Source organism: Sphaerodactylus townsendi, linkage group LG05, assembly GCF_021028975.2.
Source record: "Sphaerodactylus townsendi isolate TG3544 linkage group LG05, MPM_Stown_v2.3, whole genome shotgun sequence".
Classification (NCBI taxonomy): domain Eukaryota; kingdom Metazoa; phylum Chordata; class Lepidosauria; order Squamata; family Sphaerodactylidae; genus Sphaerodactylus; species Sphaerodactylus townsendi.
Genome location: NC_059429.1, coordinates 77,643,103 through 77,660,114, shown reverse-complemented (window position 1 = coordinate 77,660,114; position 17,012 = coordinate 77,643,103). Strand labels below are relative to the sequence as shown.

The 17,012-nt window shown below is 43.2% G+C and overlaps 2 protein-coding genes across 2 annotated transcripts in view; one reads left to right on the top strand and one right to left on the bottom strand.

Moving 5' to 3' along the window:
• The first annotated feature begins 4,799 nt into the window (after positions 1-4,799).
• On the top strand, positions 4,800-14,257 carry LOC125433008 (glutathione S-transferase Mu 1-like). Its single transcript, XM_048497256.1, has 8 exons — positions 4,800-4,937; positions 9,377-9,452; positions 10,580-10,644; positions 10,873-10,954; positions 11,050-11,150; positions 12,070-12,165; positions 12,242-12,352; positions 13,720-14,257. Exons 1-8 carry the CDS (start codon positions 4,902-4,904, stop codon positions 13,813-13,815), a joined length of 663 nt encoding a protein of 220 aa, XP_048353213.1. The 5' UTR covers positions 4,800-4,901; the 3' UTR covers positions 13,816-14,257.
• Positions 14,168-17,012, bottom strand: part of EPS8L3 (EPS8 like 3) — a 30,642-nt gene continuing 27,797 nt past the window's right edge. The window contains exon 19 of the mRNA XM_048497866.1: positions 14,168-16,169. The gene's annotated coding sequence lies outside the window, so the exon portion shown is untranslated. The remainder of the gene's footprint in view (positions 16,170-17,012) is intronic.

The window sequence follows — 17,012 nt, the reverse complement described above, 5'->3', positions numbered from 1 at the left end:
GCTAGATAAAGGAAAAAAATGACCTCTGGTGATGCTAGGAGAGCCAATTTTCCTGGACAAAGCTGAGTTCCTGTTCTTAGGAGAGAACAATACAAGGGATGAGGGCTCAGATGAGTTAGAGCTGCAGATGATCCAGTGTTTGATTAGATTTTAGAGTTGATGAATTTATAACTCCGGGGTATTCCAATTCAGAGTAAGCCTGGATGGTTGTCTGGTAGTTGGACAGGAAGGGCATGATAGGATTAGCTAGGGCAGGGGTAGGGAACCTGCGGCTCTCCAGATGTTCAGGAACTACAATTCCCATCCGCCTCTATCAGCATGGCCAATTGGCCATGCTGGTAGGGGCTGATGGGAATTGTAGTTCCTGAACATCTGGAGAGCCGCAGGTTCCCTACCCCTGAGCTAGGGGGAAAAAGACTGAGGAAAGCTGGTCGAGTTAAGGCTGGCTTGCATTTGCATATCCTTTGTAGGCTGGAGAACAGGTATGCCCTTCCTAGGGCTGGCCTATTGGTATCCAGATGGCAACCAATGGTCAAAGCAGCAGGAAAGTCATTGCTAGCTGCTATGCATATTGACTGAGAGTGGGAAAGTGAAACCCCTCTTTTGGTATCAAAGTCCAGAATTAAAACTTAGCATCCATCTTAGTCTGGACTGTTCATGACACCAGTAACTAGTGGGATACTGCCAGAAATAGGCCCCTTTATCTTGCCATGAGTTTGCCTGCCAACAATAATATAATGTTTATTTTAGACATGATATGCCATGTCTATGTCCTTCAGCTTCGTGCGATGGAGGCAGCACTTACCTCACTTTTGTAACAACTCTGATGCAGATGCCTTTGGGTGAACATAAAAGCATTGAGTTAATGGAGAACATTCACTTCAGTGTTAGTCTCTAACTATTTTATCTTAAAACTTCTTTTTTCAGTTCACACAGAGAACCAGTATTTAAAAGATTCACACTAAACCTCTTGTAGCTAACCTTTTCAACTCAACTCCTCCCTTCTCCTCTTACACAGAGAACCTACAATTTGAAAGGCAGATGCGTGGTGGAATTCACATCAAATCTGTATACTGCACTTCCCACTTTTCCATAAGAAGAATTTCCAGGAAAGTCTTGCATTTGGCCATCTGAAGAAAGGAGCTATGACTCACAAAAGTTCATACTGAAATAAATGTTGTTAGTACTTAAGATGTCACTAGACCAGGGGTAGGGAACCTTTAACACTCAAAGAGACATTTGGACCCGTTTTCCACGGGAAAAGAAACACTTGGAGCCGCAAATAATTTTTGACATTTTGTATATATTGGGTTTTTTAACCTTTTACTCCGCTCATTCTGAGAAGCGCATGGATGCGTCCGCCCTGCAGGCTCCAACGGGGCTGGCGAGAGGGGAAGCCCACAGCGTGGCCCAGCTGGCTGCGGCCAGTTGGTGCGCCCGCCCTGCTGCTGCCTGCAGGGCGGGCAAGGATGAAGCCGGCGGCTCGGCCTTGCCGGCTGCTGGGAAAGCGCCCGCTCCGCTCGAACAGGGTGGGCGAGAGTGGGGAAGCTCCATGCGGTGCAGGGCGTGGGCCCAGCCAAGCCGCCGAGGGCAATTGGTGCACTCCGCCCCTGCTGCCCCTGCAGGACGGGCAAAAGGATGCCGAAGCTGGGCTGGCTCGGGCCCTTGCCAGCCGCCCTAGAAAGCGCCCCACCCCGCTTCCAACTCTTCTGCAGGGCGGCAAGGATGGGGTCCGGCTGGCTTGGCTCAAGGACGCCGCAGTGCAAGGACGGCAGAAGAGCCGCATGTAGGCTCCTCGGAGGCCGCATGAGTCTCCCTGCAATACCCTACTGCACTAGACCTTTGATGTTGTTTTGATACATAGCTACCCCTTCACAGTCTCTAAGGTGCCACTGGTCTCCTGTTTTATCTTGCAGTTATAGTTTAACAGAGCTATCTAACTAGAATTGTGAAAGGCACTATAACCCTTTCCAGTATGCTAAAGAACAATGGATTCTTAGTGTTGTCTTCAACAACTTGAACTGTAAAGGTTTCGCGCTTTCCTAGATTAATTTTGTTTACAATCTGTTCTAACTGAAACTGGAGATGGATTACAAGATGTAAAAAGTGCAATTGGACAACATGAAACGATCTGGGCATTAGGATCAGAATTACAGATTAGGGAACAATGTGAACAAAGGAAGGCAGGTGAATTTTAAATGTGGGAAGCAGATTATGAGGTAAATACAATATAGTAAAAGCAGGTGATACCTGCAATAATCATTGTAGGGTCTATTCCATTATAAAGGCGGCTTCATAGGCTGTTTGTTTTTCTCTCACCTATCTAATTTCTACTTGAATGTTTCTTGACTGTTTTCTATGGAAAAAATAGGCCTCCTGGCTGTCTTGTTAGTGTTTTTGTTGTGCAGCAGCTGAGCCCAATGTGCTTTCCAAACTGTGGTCCTGATGTGAGTTTCCCTCCATCTCTGATGATAGCTCAATCAGGGCTATTATTCCATGTGGCCTGTTTTTATGTGGAACTTCCTGATGTGATTGTTGTAGTTTTGTTTTAGACTTTTCAGCTTCTATTTTTTGGGAGGGGTCTGTGCTTGCACTTATGCATTTACTGCTCCCCAAACCTAACAGAGAATTGTATCTTGACTACCTGGCTTCCTTTTGATTGGTTAGCTGCTTTCTCACATTAGGCTTATTGTTTAGATTGTCTATGCTCATACTGCTCCTCCTTCCATTTTTGAATTACCAACTGCAGCTTTAAAAAATCAAAGTAGTTATGATTATGGAGAATTGCAGGATTAAGGGGCAATTGCTTTGGAAAGTTATTGCTGATCTTCAAAGGACATTACATTGGAACTGTTCTGTTTGTCAATACAGACTTTTGCTGTATTTATATTTCATTCATTATTACTATGCACTGAATTTGTTCACACTGTACAGGCATTTCTTTTTGGCCAGCAGAGATTGGCTTGCCCACCTACAGCTTTTTGGCACTGCCTCGGCTCTCACACCCACAAGGGTCTCATCAAGCTGCTGACTTTCTTGCTTTTGCCTTGCTTTGCTCACCTGCACAGAATTTGAAAATGGCACTGAGGCATGGTGGTCAAATGTGCTTTAGGGAGTGTACCATGAGGTAGCAAGGCAATACTTGGCTGATTGTTTCAGGCCTTCTGATTGACCATGACGTTCATTGAGCACATATATGGTCTAATGCAGTAAAACTGCATGCATTTTTTTAAAAAGCCACCACCACTGTCTCAAAATAAGGCTGTCAACCTCCAGATGGGACCTGGAGTTCTCCTGATATTAAAACTGCACTTCAGACTACCGAGGTCTGTTCTTCTGGAGAAGTCAGCTGCTTTGGGGGGTGGACCCTAGGAAACAACAGGAACCGCGTTACACACGAGGCAGTGGCTATTTGATTTCAAACCAATGTAATATAATTCAAGCAAAATTGGTATATCTTAGTTTCTGTAACACCTTTTGTGATTTTATTGGCACGATCCGAGAACAAATATACAAAATATACACAAATTACATTCTTTCTACAATCTTCCAATCATAATTCAATAACTAAATACAGTACATTCATAAATTAGCGTCATTCACAAACAACGTAGTCTTACATAACAATATTGTTGTCAAAGTACTCTGTGATATAATCAAGTTCTTAAAAAAAAAATTTCAGTAAATATTCCAGAAGAGCAGTTAAGCTGTTTGTTGTGTCTGGAGGAGGTGTCTATATAAAAGGCACAGCGCAAAAGAGGATGCCCTCCAAAAGAGTCACAAACAATTCTTTAGAAACATAAACATCTACTAAACATCCAGTACTAAGGCGACGTTTTCGACAGGACATTTACCAGACAATTTTTCCATCTGAGCACATTGAACATTGAGCCAAAGAAGGGTATTCAGCTCACTAGAGAGTATCTGTAAGCAAAACTTTAATATATTATTTATTGTTTGTTTAATGAATTGAAAATATTATGAAGAGACTGTCCGCAGATAGTGAATTGCCACTATTTTTTACAGAGCACCTTTGGTATTAGCCTAATTGATGCGTATACTACTTATCATAACTCTGAAGAACACTCCTGTCGAAAACGTCGCATTAGTATTTGACATTTTGAAGATGTTTATGTTTCTAAAGAATTGTTTGTGACTCTTTTGGAGGGCTTCCTCTTTTGCGCTGTGCCTTTTATACAGATATCTCCTCCATACACAACAGATTCTCCTTTTAAATCCACCCTAAAGGGAGAATCTGGGGTCCCCAGTTTAAATAACATTGAAAGTGCTGCTGTTTCCCCCAGTTGGGGGGACTGGATACAACACCATAAAATGTTTTCGTAGCAATAATAAAACATTTTGAAAGCATTTTGAAATTGTTTTCATTTTTTTTTTCTGCTGTGTGGCATGGCCCATTTCTGTGTTCAGATTTGTGAGTTGGGGCATGCTCTATAATGTGATGGTGACTTTGAAACGACCTGGTGGAAAAAAATCATTGTTTGGTCACAGTGGGGGAGGGTGGCTGGCCATGGGGGGGGGTGGTGGGAATCAAACTCAGGTTTTGCCCAGGGCTCCAGTTTGCTCAGGTATGCCACTGAATAACACCGAGGGAGGTGATTGCTAAGAAGTTGTGTGAAAACGAGAGTAAAACACAGTAAGAAAGAAAAATGAAACTGGAACATTCAGGCTGTCTGGAAGACGTCTATGTAGGTCTACTGGGAAATAACATCAAGGGGACTTGTTGACGCGCCATTAAAAATAACGCCGCCCTAAAAAGCACTTTCCGGACTGGTGCTTCCACCTGCACTTCCTTCACCGAAGCTGCCCCTTTAAGAATTGCTGCCCAGGCCCCTCCTCCACGCTAGTCGCTGCCGGAGCTGGTGGGGAAAGCAGAGCGCGCCATGGCGATGATTTTGGGTTACTGGGATATTCGAGGGGTGAGCAGATTCTCCGGGAAAGGGGAGGGAGGGTCGAGATGCGAATGCATATACATTATCTTGTTGCAAATCATTTCCATGCCGCATTTGGTAGGGCGCGAGTTGCAAGGCTGCCCGGTCCTGATTTCTGGCTCAGTGGGGGTGTCGCCTGCGCGGGAGGCGAGGTGAAGTCTCAGAGCTTCAGATAGGATAGTTTGGGACGGCTCGGCCAGAGTTCTCAAGGAGCTGCACTAGTGAGGGCAGATCAGGTGAACACGTTTGCAAACGCTCAAGGCGGAGCGGGCTGGCTGCAGGAAGTTTGAATACTCCTAACGGGTCTCTGTGTTCAGAAAGGCAGCCGCGGTTTAAAAAAAAATTATTATTATTTGAAGCCAACTGCAGTGGATGCATGTCTGAGCCTGCACTACGCGGACGGTGAAAGTGGAGACTTGCTTCTTGAACGGTTCAGAGATAAGGGGCGTGCTTGTTAACTCTGAGTTCTGCTTCCCATGGCTTGGAAGTAAGCGCTACTGATCACAGTTGGACTTAGATCTGAATAAAAAACTCTTCAAACTGCTTTTTTTTGGTAGTGGTTGTTAAACATGGTCGCAGTTTAGATTTGTCATGATAAGAGCTGGTGCCAGTTTTTGTTTGCCAGGGAGAGTTGGGCAGATTGGACTGTAAATATCTGTTTGTCTGGTGGGGTTGCAGGTTTGGTTTTTTAGAAGTAGTCCAGAGATTGCAAATGTAGGCTAATGCATTCCCTAAGCCAGTGATGGCGAACCTTTTTGAGACCGAGTGCCCAAATTGCAACCCAAACCCCACTTATTTATTGCAAAGTGCCAACCCGGTAATTTAACCTGAATGCTGAGGTTTTAGTTTAGAAAAAAATGGTTGGCTCCCTCTTCTTCCACCCCACCCACTTGAGTAGGGGCCAGCCTGCTCTAGCCTCCAGCAAGTCCCCCACACACACCGCTCTGTGCCTCTCTAGCATCTCTGCCTCCTCTGTGCCCCCCCCCCCAGGCAGCAGCCACCCGGAGCACAGACCCCAGGCTCATCAGCCGAGTCCTCCCTGCTCACCGCGGTGCGCGCACGTTGTGCTCAGTGGCCCAGATTAGTCTAGATGTGTGTGTGTGGGGGTGGGGGTGGTGATTTTCCGCCCCCCACATGATGAACTCTGTGTGCGCGTGCCCACAGAGAGGGCTCTGAGTGCCACCTCTGGCACCCGTGCCATAGGTTCGCCATCACTGCCCTAAGCCTTCCATAAACTGTTGGCTTCTATAATCAAGTAAATAAATACGGTAGGAAGGACCCTATAACACAGCACATGTGCGTTAATGTTGCATTTCTGTCGATTTTATATGCAAAATGTAAACTGTTTCTCCCTCAGTTGTATTTTTGGCAAGTTACCTTTTTTACAGGTAAAACTGGACAAAATTTGTGCCACACTAAGCTGGGAATGAATAGGTTAGGAGGTTGCAGGATACAAAAATGGCAGGCTGAGTGATTTTGGAAAACCATGGCTGAAGTAACAGAGTATATAATGTTTGTTGCAGCAAAGGCAAGAGTCTTGTGACATATTTAAATAGCACATTTCCGTGAGGCATAAGCTTTTGCAGACTACAGCCTGTTGCATATGAATCTGTGTTAAAGTGCAGTATAAAATTTATCTTTTGCTGACATAAGCGTGGCTTGAGACAATCTGCCTTTGGTTCTGTGCAGACCAGTTGCTAAAGAGGAACTTTGTATGCAAGAAGTTGGAGACAAGAGGTGTTGGCAAAATTGCTCCAAGCAAAGACATCTTGTGACCAACAGATCAAAAGGCAGTCGCTGCACATCTTGTGATCTGTTAAGCAAGCCAGTCTGACTTTTGTGATATTCTGGGGTACATACATCTGTAAGAAATGTACTTAAATGAGAGATCTACAAGGAATCGTGGGGTAATGGCAAACCGTTTCTGAAGGTCTCTTGCCTTGAAAACCCCTGTGATTGGACAACAAAACATATGTGACTTGACAACAAAAAAGAAAAAAATAGAGAAATTTCTGTACTTCAAATAAAGCCTGGTGGATAAAGTCAGCCAGGCTTTATTTAAAACATCACATCTCTGTTCTAATATCTGACTGTTTTGATCTTCCGCAAGAAAGGAATCAGGCAGCTCAAGGGACCCTGGACCTGGGATCCCCAACATGGTGTCTGTGGGTGCCATGACACTGACAGTTTTCCTGGTGCCTGCCCACTAAGCATTTTTAGAAAGTGGGTGGGCCAGATGGGACTTTTTCCCAGGGTTCTGATTAACCCTTGAAGATATGACTGGCTGTGCAGATGTTTTAAAATAAATATTCTTTAAAAGGCCTCCTATTAAGCATAGCTTCTGCCTGAAATGTCGAAGAGTGATGATTAGAGTTATTCATAAGCTTACTCCCAGATATTTTGTGGTTATCTCTGCCTCCTGTGGCAGTCATTTTGTTGCTGCCTCTGTTGGCAGCCATTTTGTGGTTGTGCCCGCCATCATGTGTCAGAATTCCAAAGGTGCCCACAGACTCCTAGACCAAGAGAGAATATATTCCATATATAATCGCATAGAAAAAAATGAAAGAGGTATAGCGTGAGATTCATTTGTGCTGTGTACAGTGGTATTTAAAACAAGATAAGAAGAGTAATGATTTATTTAATACATTTTAGAAATCCTACCCTGCCTCCAAGGAGCGCAGGGCAGGTTATGTTGTGCTTCTCTGTTCACCCTGAGGTTAGGCTGTAAGAAAATTACTAACTTGAGCATTACTAACACAATAAGCTTCATGGTAGAGTACACATTTGAATGGGGATCACCAGATTCTCGATCAGCACTCTAACCACTACACTGAACTGTTAAGTGGTTATGTGGTAACATAACCTTATTTTGTCTGGAGGTGTGTGATTCCGTTTGATGCAGAGAAAAGAGGGGCATCTAGAAATGAAGAGAGAGGTTGGAGAGGACAAAAACTGCAGACAGGATAGTTTGTTTTCTGATATACTAGGAAAATAAGGATAAGTGATGGAGAAAATACATGGACACCACAAAAGTTGTAGTGAGAGGCGAGGAGCTTTAAAAGAATGACTGGAAGTTCAAAGTGGAAGAAGGCTGTGTGCCATGCGTGAGGGGGGAAAGCAGCATAATTCACAGCTGTATGTGAAGGAGTTTTGCTAGAAACTCCTTGAAATGGGAGAAGAAATGGTGGAAGAGAAAACCAGAAAAGAGTTTATTATAATTGGAAACTGGAGAACAGAAGGACTTAGCAGCAAGTAATAAAGAAGCTGTGGAGCTTGGAGATTATCTTGGGATAATTAACTTGGCAACAGGAACCTGCTGTAAAAAAATTCAGAATTACTGTAGAATCTGTATAAAGTTAATCTGAGGGTTTACCAGTTGTGTAGAAATGACCTAAAAAGTATTGGCCATACCCAGGAATGAAGCCTCTGTGAGACTTTGTTGTATAAAACCAAGTATGTAAGTTGGTTTTGAAATAATCAAAGGAGTTTCACATTTGTCAAAGTTCTTTTGTTCATGGGTGCCCACAGTTTAGGATTTCAAAAATGGAAAGCTTTTCCATGGGATGTATGAGGAGTTGGAGACCGGACCTTCTAGCCAGCAAGATTTATTGTGAATCTAACCAGAGATGCTCACCCTGGGCTTTCATTGTTTCATTCTCTTGACTCACACTGTGACTTCCACTTCTGATTTGCAAGGCGAGCCATTTCAGGGAGGTTCTGAAAAGGGTTCATTTGAAGGTTACCATTTTGTTTGGCTTTTTTCCATTGTGCTCATTATTTGATAACTTTAATCTCTTCTCTTCCCGTTTTCTTGTCTTTCTGGTCTCTTAAATTATAAGCTCTAGGTAGGATTTTTTTCCATGATTTTATGGTCTTTTAATAAATGTATAGTGCCTAGCATATAGGTTGTCATAAGTTGGCTGCAACTAGATGGCAATTTACACGCACTCATGTATATTGAACATGAAAAAAACAAATGGTGGCTAAGGAAGTCACAGAAAGAAGTTTGAGATGTTTGTTTTAAAATAGTTTCACCCTTCCACTCAGTTCTAGCTTTTCAAGGTGGCTGACAGAAGTATATTTAATGAAAACATTTAATCTAATAGAGTCAGTGTTAATGCATCAATAACAAAATAATATATTAATAGAATTCTATAAACCGAAATTTAACAGAATAAAATAAGTTAGTTGGCTCAGGAGCAGGGAAGTGAGGGGACCCACCAGATTCTGGAGGAATGTTGTTCTTTAGGATCAGAATTTACCAGTATTTTGTTAAGGCTTTATTTACATTCATACCTGCTTAGGGGCAAATCTTTGGGAGTGACCTGTGTAAACTTGCATAGGATTGAGTTGCACAAATAAGTCAGGTGTTTGAGTATGCTGGCTTCTCATTGTACCTTGGCCTCTTTTTCCCCCTCCATGAATAGCTTGCTCATGCCATCAGGTTACTACTGGAGTACACAGAAACACCTTATGAAGATAAACTATACAGCTGTGGAGAAGGTTCGTACTGCTGATGTTTGGAACATGCAAAGCCTTTTTTGTGCTTGATGCTCGAATTTATGTTTCTGATGTAGTCTGAACTTCCTAGAAGAAAGTTCTCTGTTTTGTCAGGATTCAGTTTCAGCTCAGTAGCCTTCATCCATCTCCAAACTGTCTCCAGGCACCAGTTCACAGTCTCCAGAGTTCCATGGGATCTTCTAGAAGCCCAGTATAGAGTTTATCTCCAGATGACTTCTCCCAGTGACTTTGTGTAGATATTGTGTAGCAATTGCAAAAGCAGTGCATGTATGTTTGTTTCTGACAGGCTATGAATTTCTGACAGGCTTGAAGAGTATTGTTGTTGTCAATCATAAAGTAGGGTCAAGACCAGGGCCGTTTCCGCACGGTCCATTAACGACGGCCTGGGGGCAGTAAAAACACCGCCCCCAGGCCGCCGTTCGCACAGGCGCAGCGGCGACCTGACTGCGCTTCCCTCCCCCCAGGGCGGCATCAGGCCGCCCTAAACAACAACCCTTTAAAGGGTTGTTGTTGGGGAGGAAGCGTCTTCCCGGCGGCGCAGTGCGAACCACGCTGAAGATGTCTCCAGCCTCGCTCCCCGGTGTCGCGTGTTCGTTGCCTGCTGGGCGTAGCCCGCTTCGACACTGTCCTCCGACCTCCAGGGGTCGGAGGGCAGCGGGCGAAATTTGGGCTGGGCGACACCCAGCAGGCTTACTCGACAAGGACAATCGCGGAGTGGGCGGGACGGGGAAGAGGCGGCTCCATGCGGAGCCGCCTGCCATCTGCTGGCCTCCGCTTCGCCCGTTCATGCGAACAGGCTTGCGCCCTCACGCCGCCAGAACTCTTGGCTGCGTGGGGGCGCATCCTGGCCGTGCGGAAACGGCCCTAGTTAGCAGTGTTTCCCCAGAAAATTCCCCTTGATCTAACCAAGTTACTCAGAAGTAAAGCTCACAAATTTCCGTTCCTAATAGATGTTTTTAGGATGGTCGTTTTGCTGCCCAATTAGCATGGCTGTTTGGCACATCTGAAAATTGTGATTGTCTTGGCAATGTGATGAGAATCGAATGTGGCCCAACATATTTCCTTCATATGAAACTAAGCCTCCCCTCCCTTTTCTGTTTTACTTCTAGCTCCTGACTATGATAAGAGCAAGTGGATCAATGAAAAGGAAAAGCTGGGTCTGGACTTCCCCAATGTATGTAGCAGGCTTTGTCCACCAAGTGCTGGGTGGGAAGGTCATCCTGTTTGGTTTACCTAGGAATCCTAGACATTTGGCAGAGGACCATCATCTTCTCTGGAGCATTCACTGTTGGGAATAAAATGAAGGAGATTTACTCAGTGACAGTGAATAGGGCAATGTGAGCTTGGAAATGCAAGACCAGCATTTGTCCTAATGCTAATCACTCTTGGTTCATTTCCCCAGCTTCCCTATCTAATTGATGGCAAGACCAAACTTACACAGAGTAATGCCATTCTCCGGTACATTGCACGCAAGCATAAGATGTGTGAGTATTTTCTTGACTTCTTTCCGGGTCTGGGTTAGCCAATCACAACCTTCTTTTGTCTTCCCTAAATTTCTGATCTCCTATGTTGGCTCCAGGTGGAGAAACTGAGGAGGAGATTTGCAGAGTGGACATGCTGGAGAACCAAGTGATGGATTTACGCATGAGCCTGGTGGTGGTCTGCTACAATCCTGATTTTGTGAGTTCACGTGCCTCCATGAAAACAGGAATGAAATAGCTGAGAGAGAGTAAAGCAGAGAGACTGAGTAGTGAAGGTTGAGGCTGAGCTTCTTAGGACCTGCACACACACACACAAAAAGAATGGCTCCATGCCTGACTGGCAAGCATAACTGAGGTGTGTGTTTGTATGTGATTGTTTTCTGCAGCAAACGCGTGAATGATGTGTACTCACCCTTAAACCCTTCTCTGTGCCCCATGCCCATGTACCCTGATTGGACCAAAGCATGAAGCTGCCCATGGGCACTGTGTGAGTTGCCCTAGTGCAGCATAGAGTGTGACTGGGGGAAGAAATCACTTTTTGCCTAGTAACTTCTTCTGAATATGTTTCCTGGAAGAAAGCTGTTTTGTACCGCTGCTTTATTGGCACTACCTGGAGGATCTTAATCAGTTTTGCAAGGCCAGCAAAACAGAAATGTTCCACAAGGCCTTTGGTTGAGACAACCATGAGTCCATTCCATCTTGCTGGCCTCCACCTTTATCCCCCTCCTCTCCCTAATTGAACAGTGACTTGACTTGATTTATGATGGGACGTGGATGGATAGTTTTTATGCTGTGCTGGAATCTGTTGAGGATGCCTAATTAGTCACCATTTGGATGATTTATATTTATATTTTAATGCTTTGAGTAATAATGCTATTGTGAACTAGTTTTATGATGAATTAGTGTAGTTTAAGTTATGTGTATAAGCCGGCCTGAGTCTAGGCTCTGGCCAGGTTGGTAATAAATCCAATAAAGTAACCTTGGTCCTAATAAATTTACACCTAATGGTTCTTGTCTTCATATCACCAAACTCCTTAACCCTGTTGGGCAGAGGAATGTTTTGGCTGGATTTGAGGTGTGATCGTGGTCTTTTCTTCCACCTCCTTCTCTGTTTGTAGGAGAAACTGAAGCCTGGGTATTTGGAACAACTCCCGGAAAAGCTGAAGCTGGTCTCCCAGTTCCTAGGAGACAGAAAATGGTTTGCTGGGGAGAAGGTATGGGCATATCCCAGGACAGGCCTCCGAGGGCAGGTTTGGTTGCAGCAGGCCCTCATTGTTGCTCTCTTTCTAGATTACATTTGTTGACTTCCTCATGTATGATGTCCTCGACCAAAACCGTATGTTTGAACCCAAGTGCCTGGATAAGTTCAAGAATCTTCAGGATTTTCTCACCCGTTTTGAGGTTAGCTTTGTCTTTCTGAGATGTGATTGCTTGCAAGTCTTCCTGTGTTTCTTGAGACCTTGTTCACTGGTTACTGGTGAAAAGCAACAAGCTGTTACATTGTATACAAGGTTCCAAACTGGCTAAACCACACGTCCATGAGAGGCACTCTTGTTTCTTTTGTAATGAAAAAGGTTTCAGCTGTGGCCTTGAAAACTGAAATCAGCGTTTCTGAAGGACCTAAAAGTAGTTTCTCTCTTTCTTTGTTTAATGTATCCCTTCCTGTGTTACTGTGGCTATAGGCAGTGCAAGCATTTAGTAGCTCTGTCAGTTGCAAAATTTTGAGTGGCATGTTTAGGAATTTGTGTGGGTGGAGGTAGCTGACTGGACGTTTTCTGTCAGACATCTTGGAACATCCAGCCTCTTCCCATGCTATGTTGTAGTCATGATAGATACTCCTTCCATTGTGAAATGAGAGGATACTTTGAGTTTATTTTGGTGTGCTCAATGTGGGAGAATAGATGCTTCCTGGCCCAGTATTCTTGGAGTAACAATGGCATCAGTGCCACGGAACTTGACCTTTGAACTGGGTTGGCTATGGAGTGCCCAGACTGGTGGATGAAGATTGTGGCCATTGTTGTTGTTACATAAGGCATTTCTCTTCTATGGAACATAGAGCTTCCTCCAGGACATTTGTGGCATCTGAATATGGGTAGACACAGCCCTTTGATTTATTTATTTGATTGATTGATTAATTTCATTTCTAAACCGCCTTCCCCCTAGGGGCTCAGGGCGGTGAACAACAATGATAAAAACAGCTTAAAATGTAACATAAAACTGATTAGCAGCAATAAAAACCAGAACCGTACAACGGCAGATGGCGTTCCACCCTCCACCCTCCCTACCATTATGCCCACGGGAGGCCAGATGAAATGGCAGTGATGTATTTAACCAGGCTGGCCAAATGCCTTTTGAAATCCCTTCTCAGAAATTTTATCAGTTCCCTGGTTTTGTGGTTTTAGAACCTTTCCTTGTTCTATTGTTATGCTGTACAATTTAAAATCTAATTCTAATCTCTATAATTTCAATGCTATCAGCTACTTTGTGATATTTATTTAGTGTTTGCCTATTAAGAGTCACAGAGCTATAGGGAGGTGGTAACAGACCAAAGGAAGGGACAAGCAGCTGGAGGGAAGAGGTGGCCAATGCTCAACTGACTTTTAATTAAAGAATAAAATGATTCTTGTAACTTTAGTAGGAGCAAAATCATCACATCAAACCTGGTAGGGAGGGTTATCACACTTTCTTGCTATTACTTTCTTGTCTGTTTTTGTTTGTCAAGGCTGACTTTTTCCTTTTCCTAAGTATGTGGTATTTTTTGTTCTCAGGGCCTGGAGAAGATTGCTGCCTATATGCGCTCCAGCCGCTTCATGAAGACTCCGATTAATAACAAGATGGCCAAGTGGTGCAATAAGAAAGAGTAATGCCTTGGTGAAATGCCGATTCTCCTTAGCTGGAATTGGATGAGTAGACAGATGGCAACATTCTAGTGTCTCTATTCTCCACCCCCCCACCCCCTTTAGTATAACAATGAACAAAGGTTTTTTCTTTGCCTTGAAGACTGTAGCAACCAGTAATGAATGTTGGAATTATATGGTCATGTTGAATCACATCACTTTTTTGGCAGATTTATCTCATGAGCGCTGACTGGCTGAGTGGCTTTTTGAAATATCTTACTTGTGGAAGATGAAATCTTCATGTTGGATGCTGGTTTCTTGTTAATGTGAGAGCTAGTTTAGTGGTCTACTGGAGGAAGTTTTCTTGATAGCTACCAAGTAAAATTCTGTGTTTTATTTTTATTAATACAAAAGTGTTCACACCCAATTCAACAATAAAATGAAGGTAGTTTTAACACTTCTGGAAAAACTGAAGTTTTGTTCCATTTTCTTGTTGCATCCATATTCATCAAAATACCCCCACCTCCAATATCTTTTGTATGCATTATGCTGTAAGTTATATCCCATGTTTATGATTAGGAATATACTGATTGTTTCTAATGGACTAACAACTAATGTTTTGATTGCTACTGACTACTCCAGGACTATTTATATTTTTAATTGAATCTAATACACGCAGATTAATTCTGGACCAAACAGAGATAAAATATTGAACTGTTCTTAATTCATTTAAAATACTTGTTGCCCAAATCTCATTATAAGAATAGTTTTATTGAGTTCCTATTACTTCATTATCGTTAGCTTCCTAATTACATTTAAACCTACTTCTAGTTTCACTTCAAATATCCTCTTCCGTTTATTTGCTAAGAGCATTGTTTCTGTTTATCTGCACACAATGAAGTTGCACTCTAAATTTGCATTTCCAAAGATTTTAGTTTGGAAGACAACCTGTTTTTCATCCCCAAATCATGAAGTTTCTGATTTTTAAGAAAATCTTGTGCCCAGATTTGTGGAAAGTCTCTGGACCGACATACTTGAACTCTGCAAATGGCATTTTAAGTGGGGGAGGGGGAGTTAATGAGGAGGTATGGGACATGGACAAATAAGCTTCTAGCACCAGCTCAGACTTTCCTAGCCCATGAAACAGGAGTCCCCAGCCTTTTTTTGAGCCTATGGATACCTTTGGAATTTTGACACAATATATAAGGTACAGCCACAAAACAGCTGTCACACAGGAGGTGAAACCTGCCACAAAATGGCTGCTGTTGCATACCTTCAGTCACACCATGAGGTGTGCAGTGGTACTGCCGTGGTAGCTGCTGCCAAAGCAACATTTTAAAAAAATATGTACAGCTTGTCAAATCTCCAGTGGCCAATTAGAAGCCTTGCTAGGCAAAGCCCCACCAACTTTCTAAAACACTTGGTGGGGACCAGGAAAGGCGCCAGCAGGCACTTGGGGACCCTTGCCATAGAGTATATAATAGAGAACAGCCAAATCTGTAGGTATTCCAAGCAAGTATAGAATAATGGCAGGATTAGAATTCGAAGACTGTTTGTTTTAATTTTCTCTTTCTTTTGCACATTGACTCACAGGCTTGCCGTTTCGCTGCTTTTAAGCACTGTGTATACATTTGTCCTTTCATTTGTTGTAAGCACAAATGTGTTCTGGGGAGAGGATTCTTAGACATGTCATAAGGCACCAGCCAATCGACACTGCACATAGTTAGCTTTTGCTTTCAATTGGAGAGAACTGTTACTTCTGCCTCCTCCCACACACACACACACATACACGTGGTGCTTTTAGACTGGTCTTGCTGCTTGAAGTTGGGCCCTGTCTATATGAGGGAACTTTTGTTATCCTTGTCTGCACTTGTGGGGTCTGAGAGATTCTTGGGGATTCCTAGGCCACTATCCTTTTCTGTACATGAATCCCCAACTGTAGAGACAAAGAATTTGATGCTCTATTTGACTGCACAGGTGGATTTCAATCTTATGGGGTTTTATTTGGGGAGGGTATCTCCCTAATAGGCACCAAAATAAGTGTCAGCTAAAGCAATGGGGAATAAGACATGTAGGTTTTAATTACAGAGCTGCCTGGAATATTGCAAGATTGCATGACACAAAAGATTGCATGATACAAAACCTGGATTAACGTTCAGACCCTGAACCCCAGACTGTGCCTAAACTTCTATACATGGTACATTTTTTTCTTCTGAATCCTGGCCAGCATGGGAGGGGGAGATGATATATGCACAAAAATGTTCTTGAGAAACAGTTGGATTTGGCAAGAAGATAACTGACAACTCTCGCCATGATGATCTTTGGAAGAAGGATCTGAAGTGCCTGAAGAAAGCTACTGAAGGCTGCTCATGGAGATGTTACTGTAAGCAGAAAAGGTGAAAGAAGTATACCTGTATTATTCCCAAAAGAGCCCAGGTCAATGTACAGAGTGTTATCCTATTCAACTTCACCTTCACCAAATTTTTGTGATAGTTGGGCTTAGTGTCAGTGACTTCCCTGACTTCCCCAAGTCAGCTGTATGGTTGTGTGGGGAATTTGAATTGGGCCAATATTGAAACAGCCACTGTGCAACAGGAGTTCATTATCAGTATTAAAAAAACCTCAAAAGAAGAATTATGTGGGGGAGCAGACAGGGAGGTAATATACTTAAGTTCAGCATTTCACTGCTTATAGTTTGGGAGGGGGTAAGGATCAGTCATGATAACTGATATAACAAAAACTATTCAGTGGGTGCTTGTGATAGTACTATAACTACAGCCCACACTATTAAAGCAATAGGTTGAGTTGTAAGATCACCCTTTTTAATCAATCTATTGTAAACATTGTGATTCCCCCACAACAGAAATGTTGAAGGAAATGAAGGAAGGAAGTGACATCTGAACTCTTTTACATACTGTGTGGATAAGCCCCTGTTTCAGAGGGACACAATATCACAGTAGCAAAAATCTACTACAGGAAGCTGGTGGATTGAATCTGCCATGCTGTTGACAGGGCAAATAAGTAAAATGCAGCATTTCCTGTGGCTGTCTGTACAGGCTAGGAGTGTTATCACACTAGCTAGCAACTAACAATTACAATTAACCTCAGTGTTACCACATGCATAAACTGTATTCCACCCCCACCCCGGTTATCTAAAAGAGAGCGTTTATTCACAACTGTTCTTAATAAAAGGAACCCTGGTGTTTTCATTGTGTATAAACAGT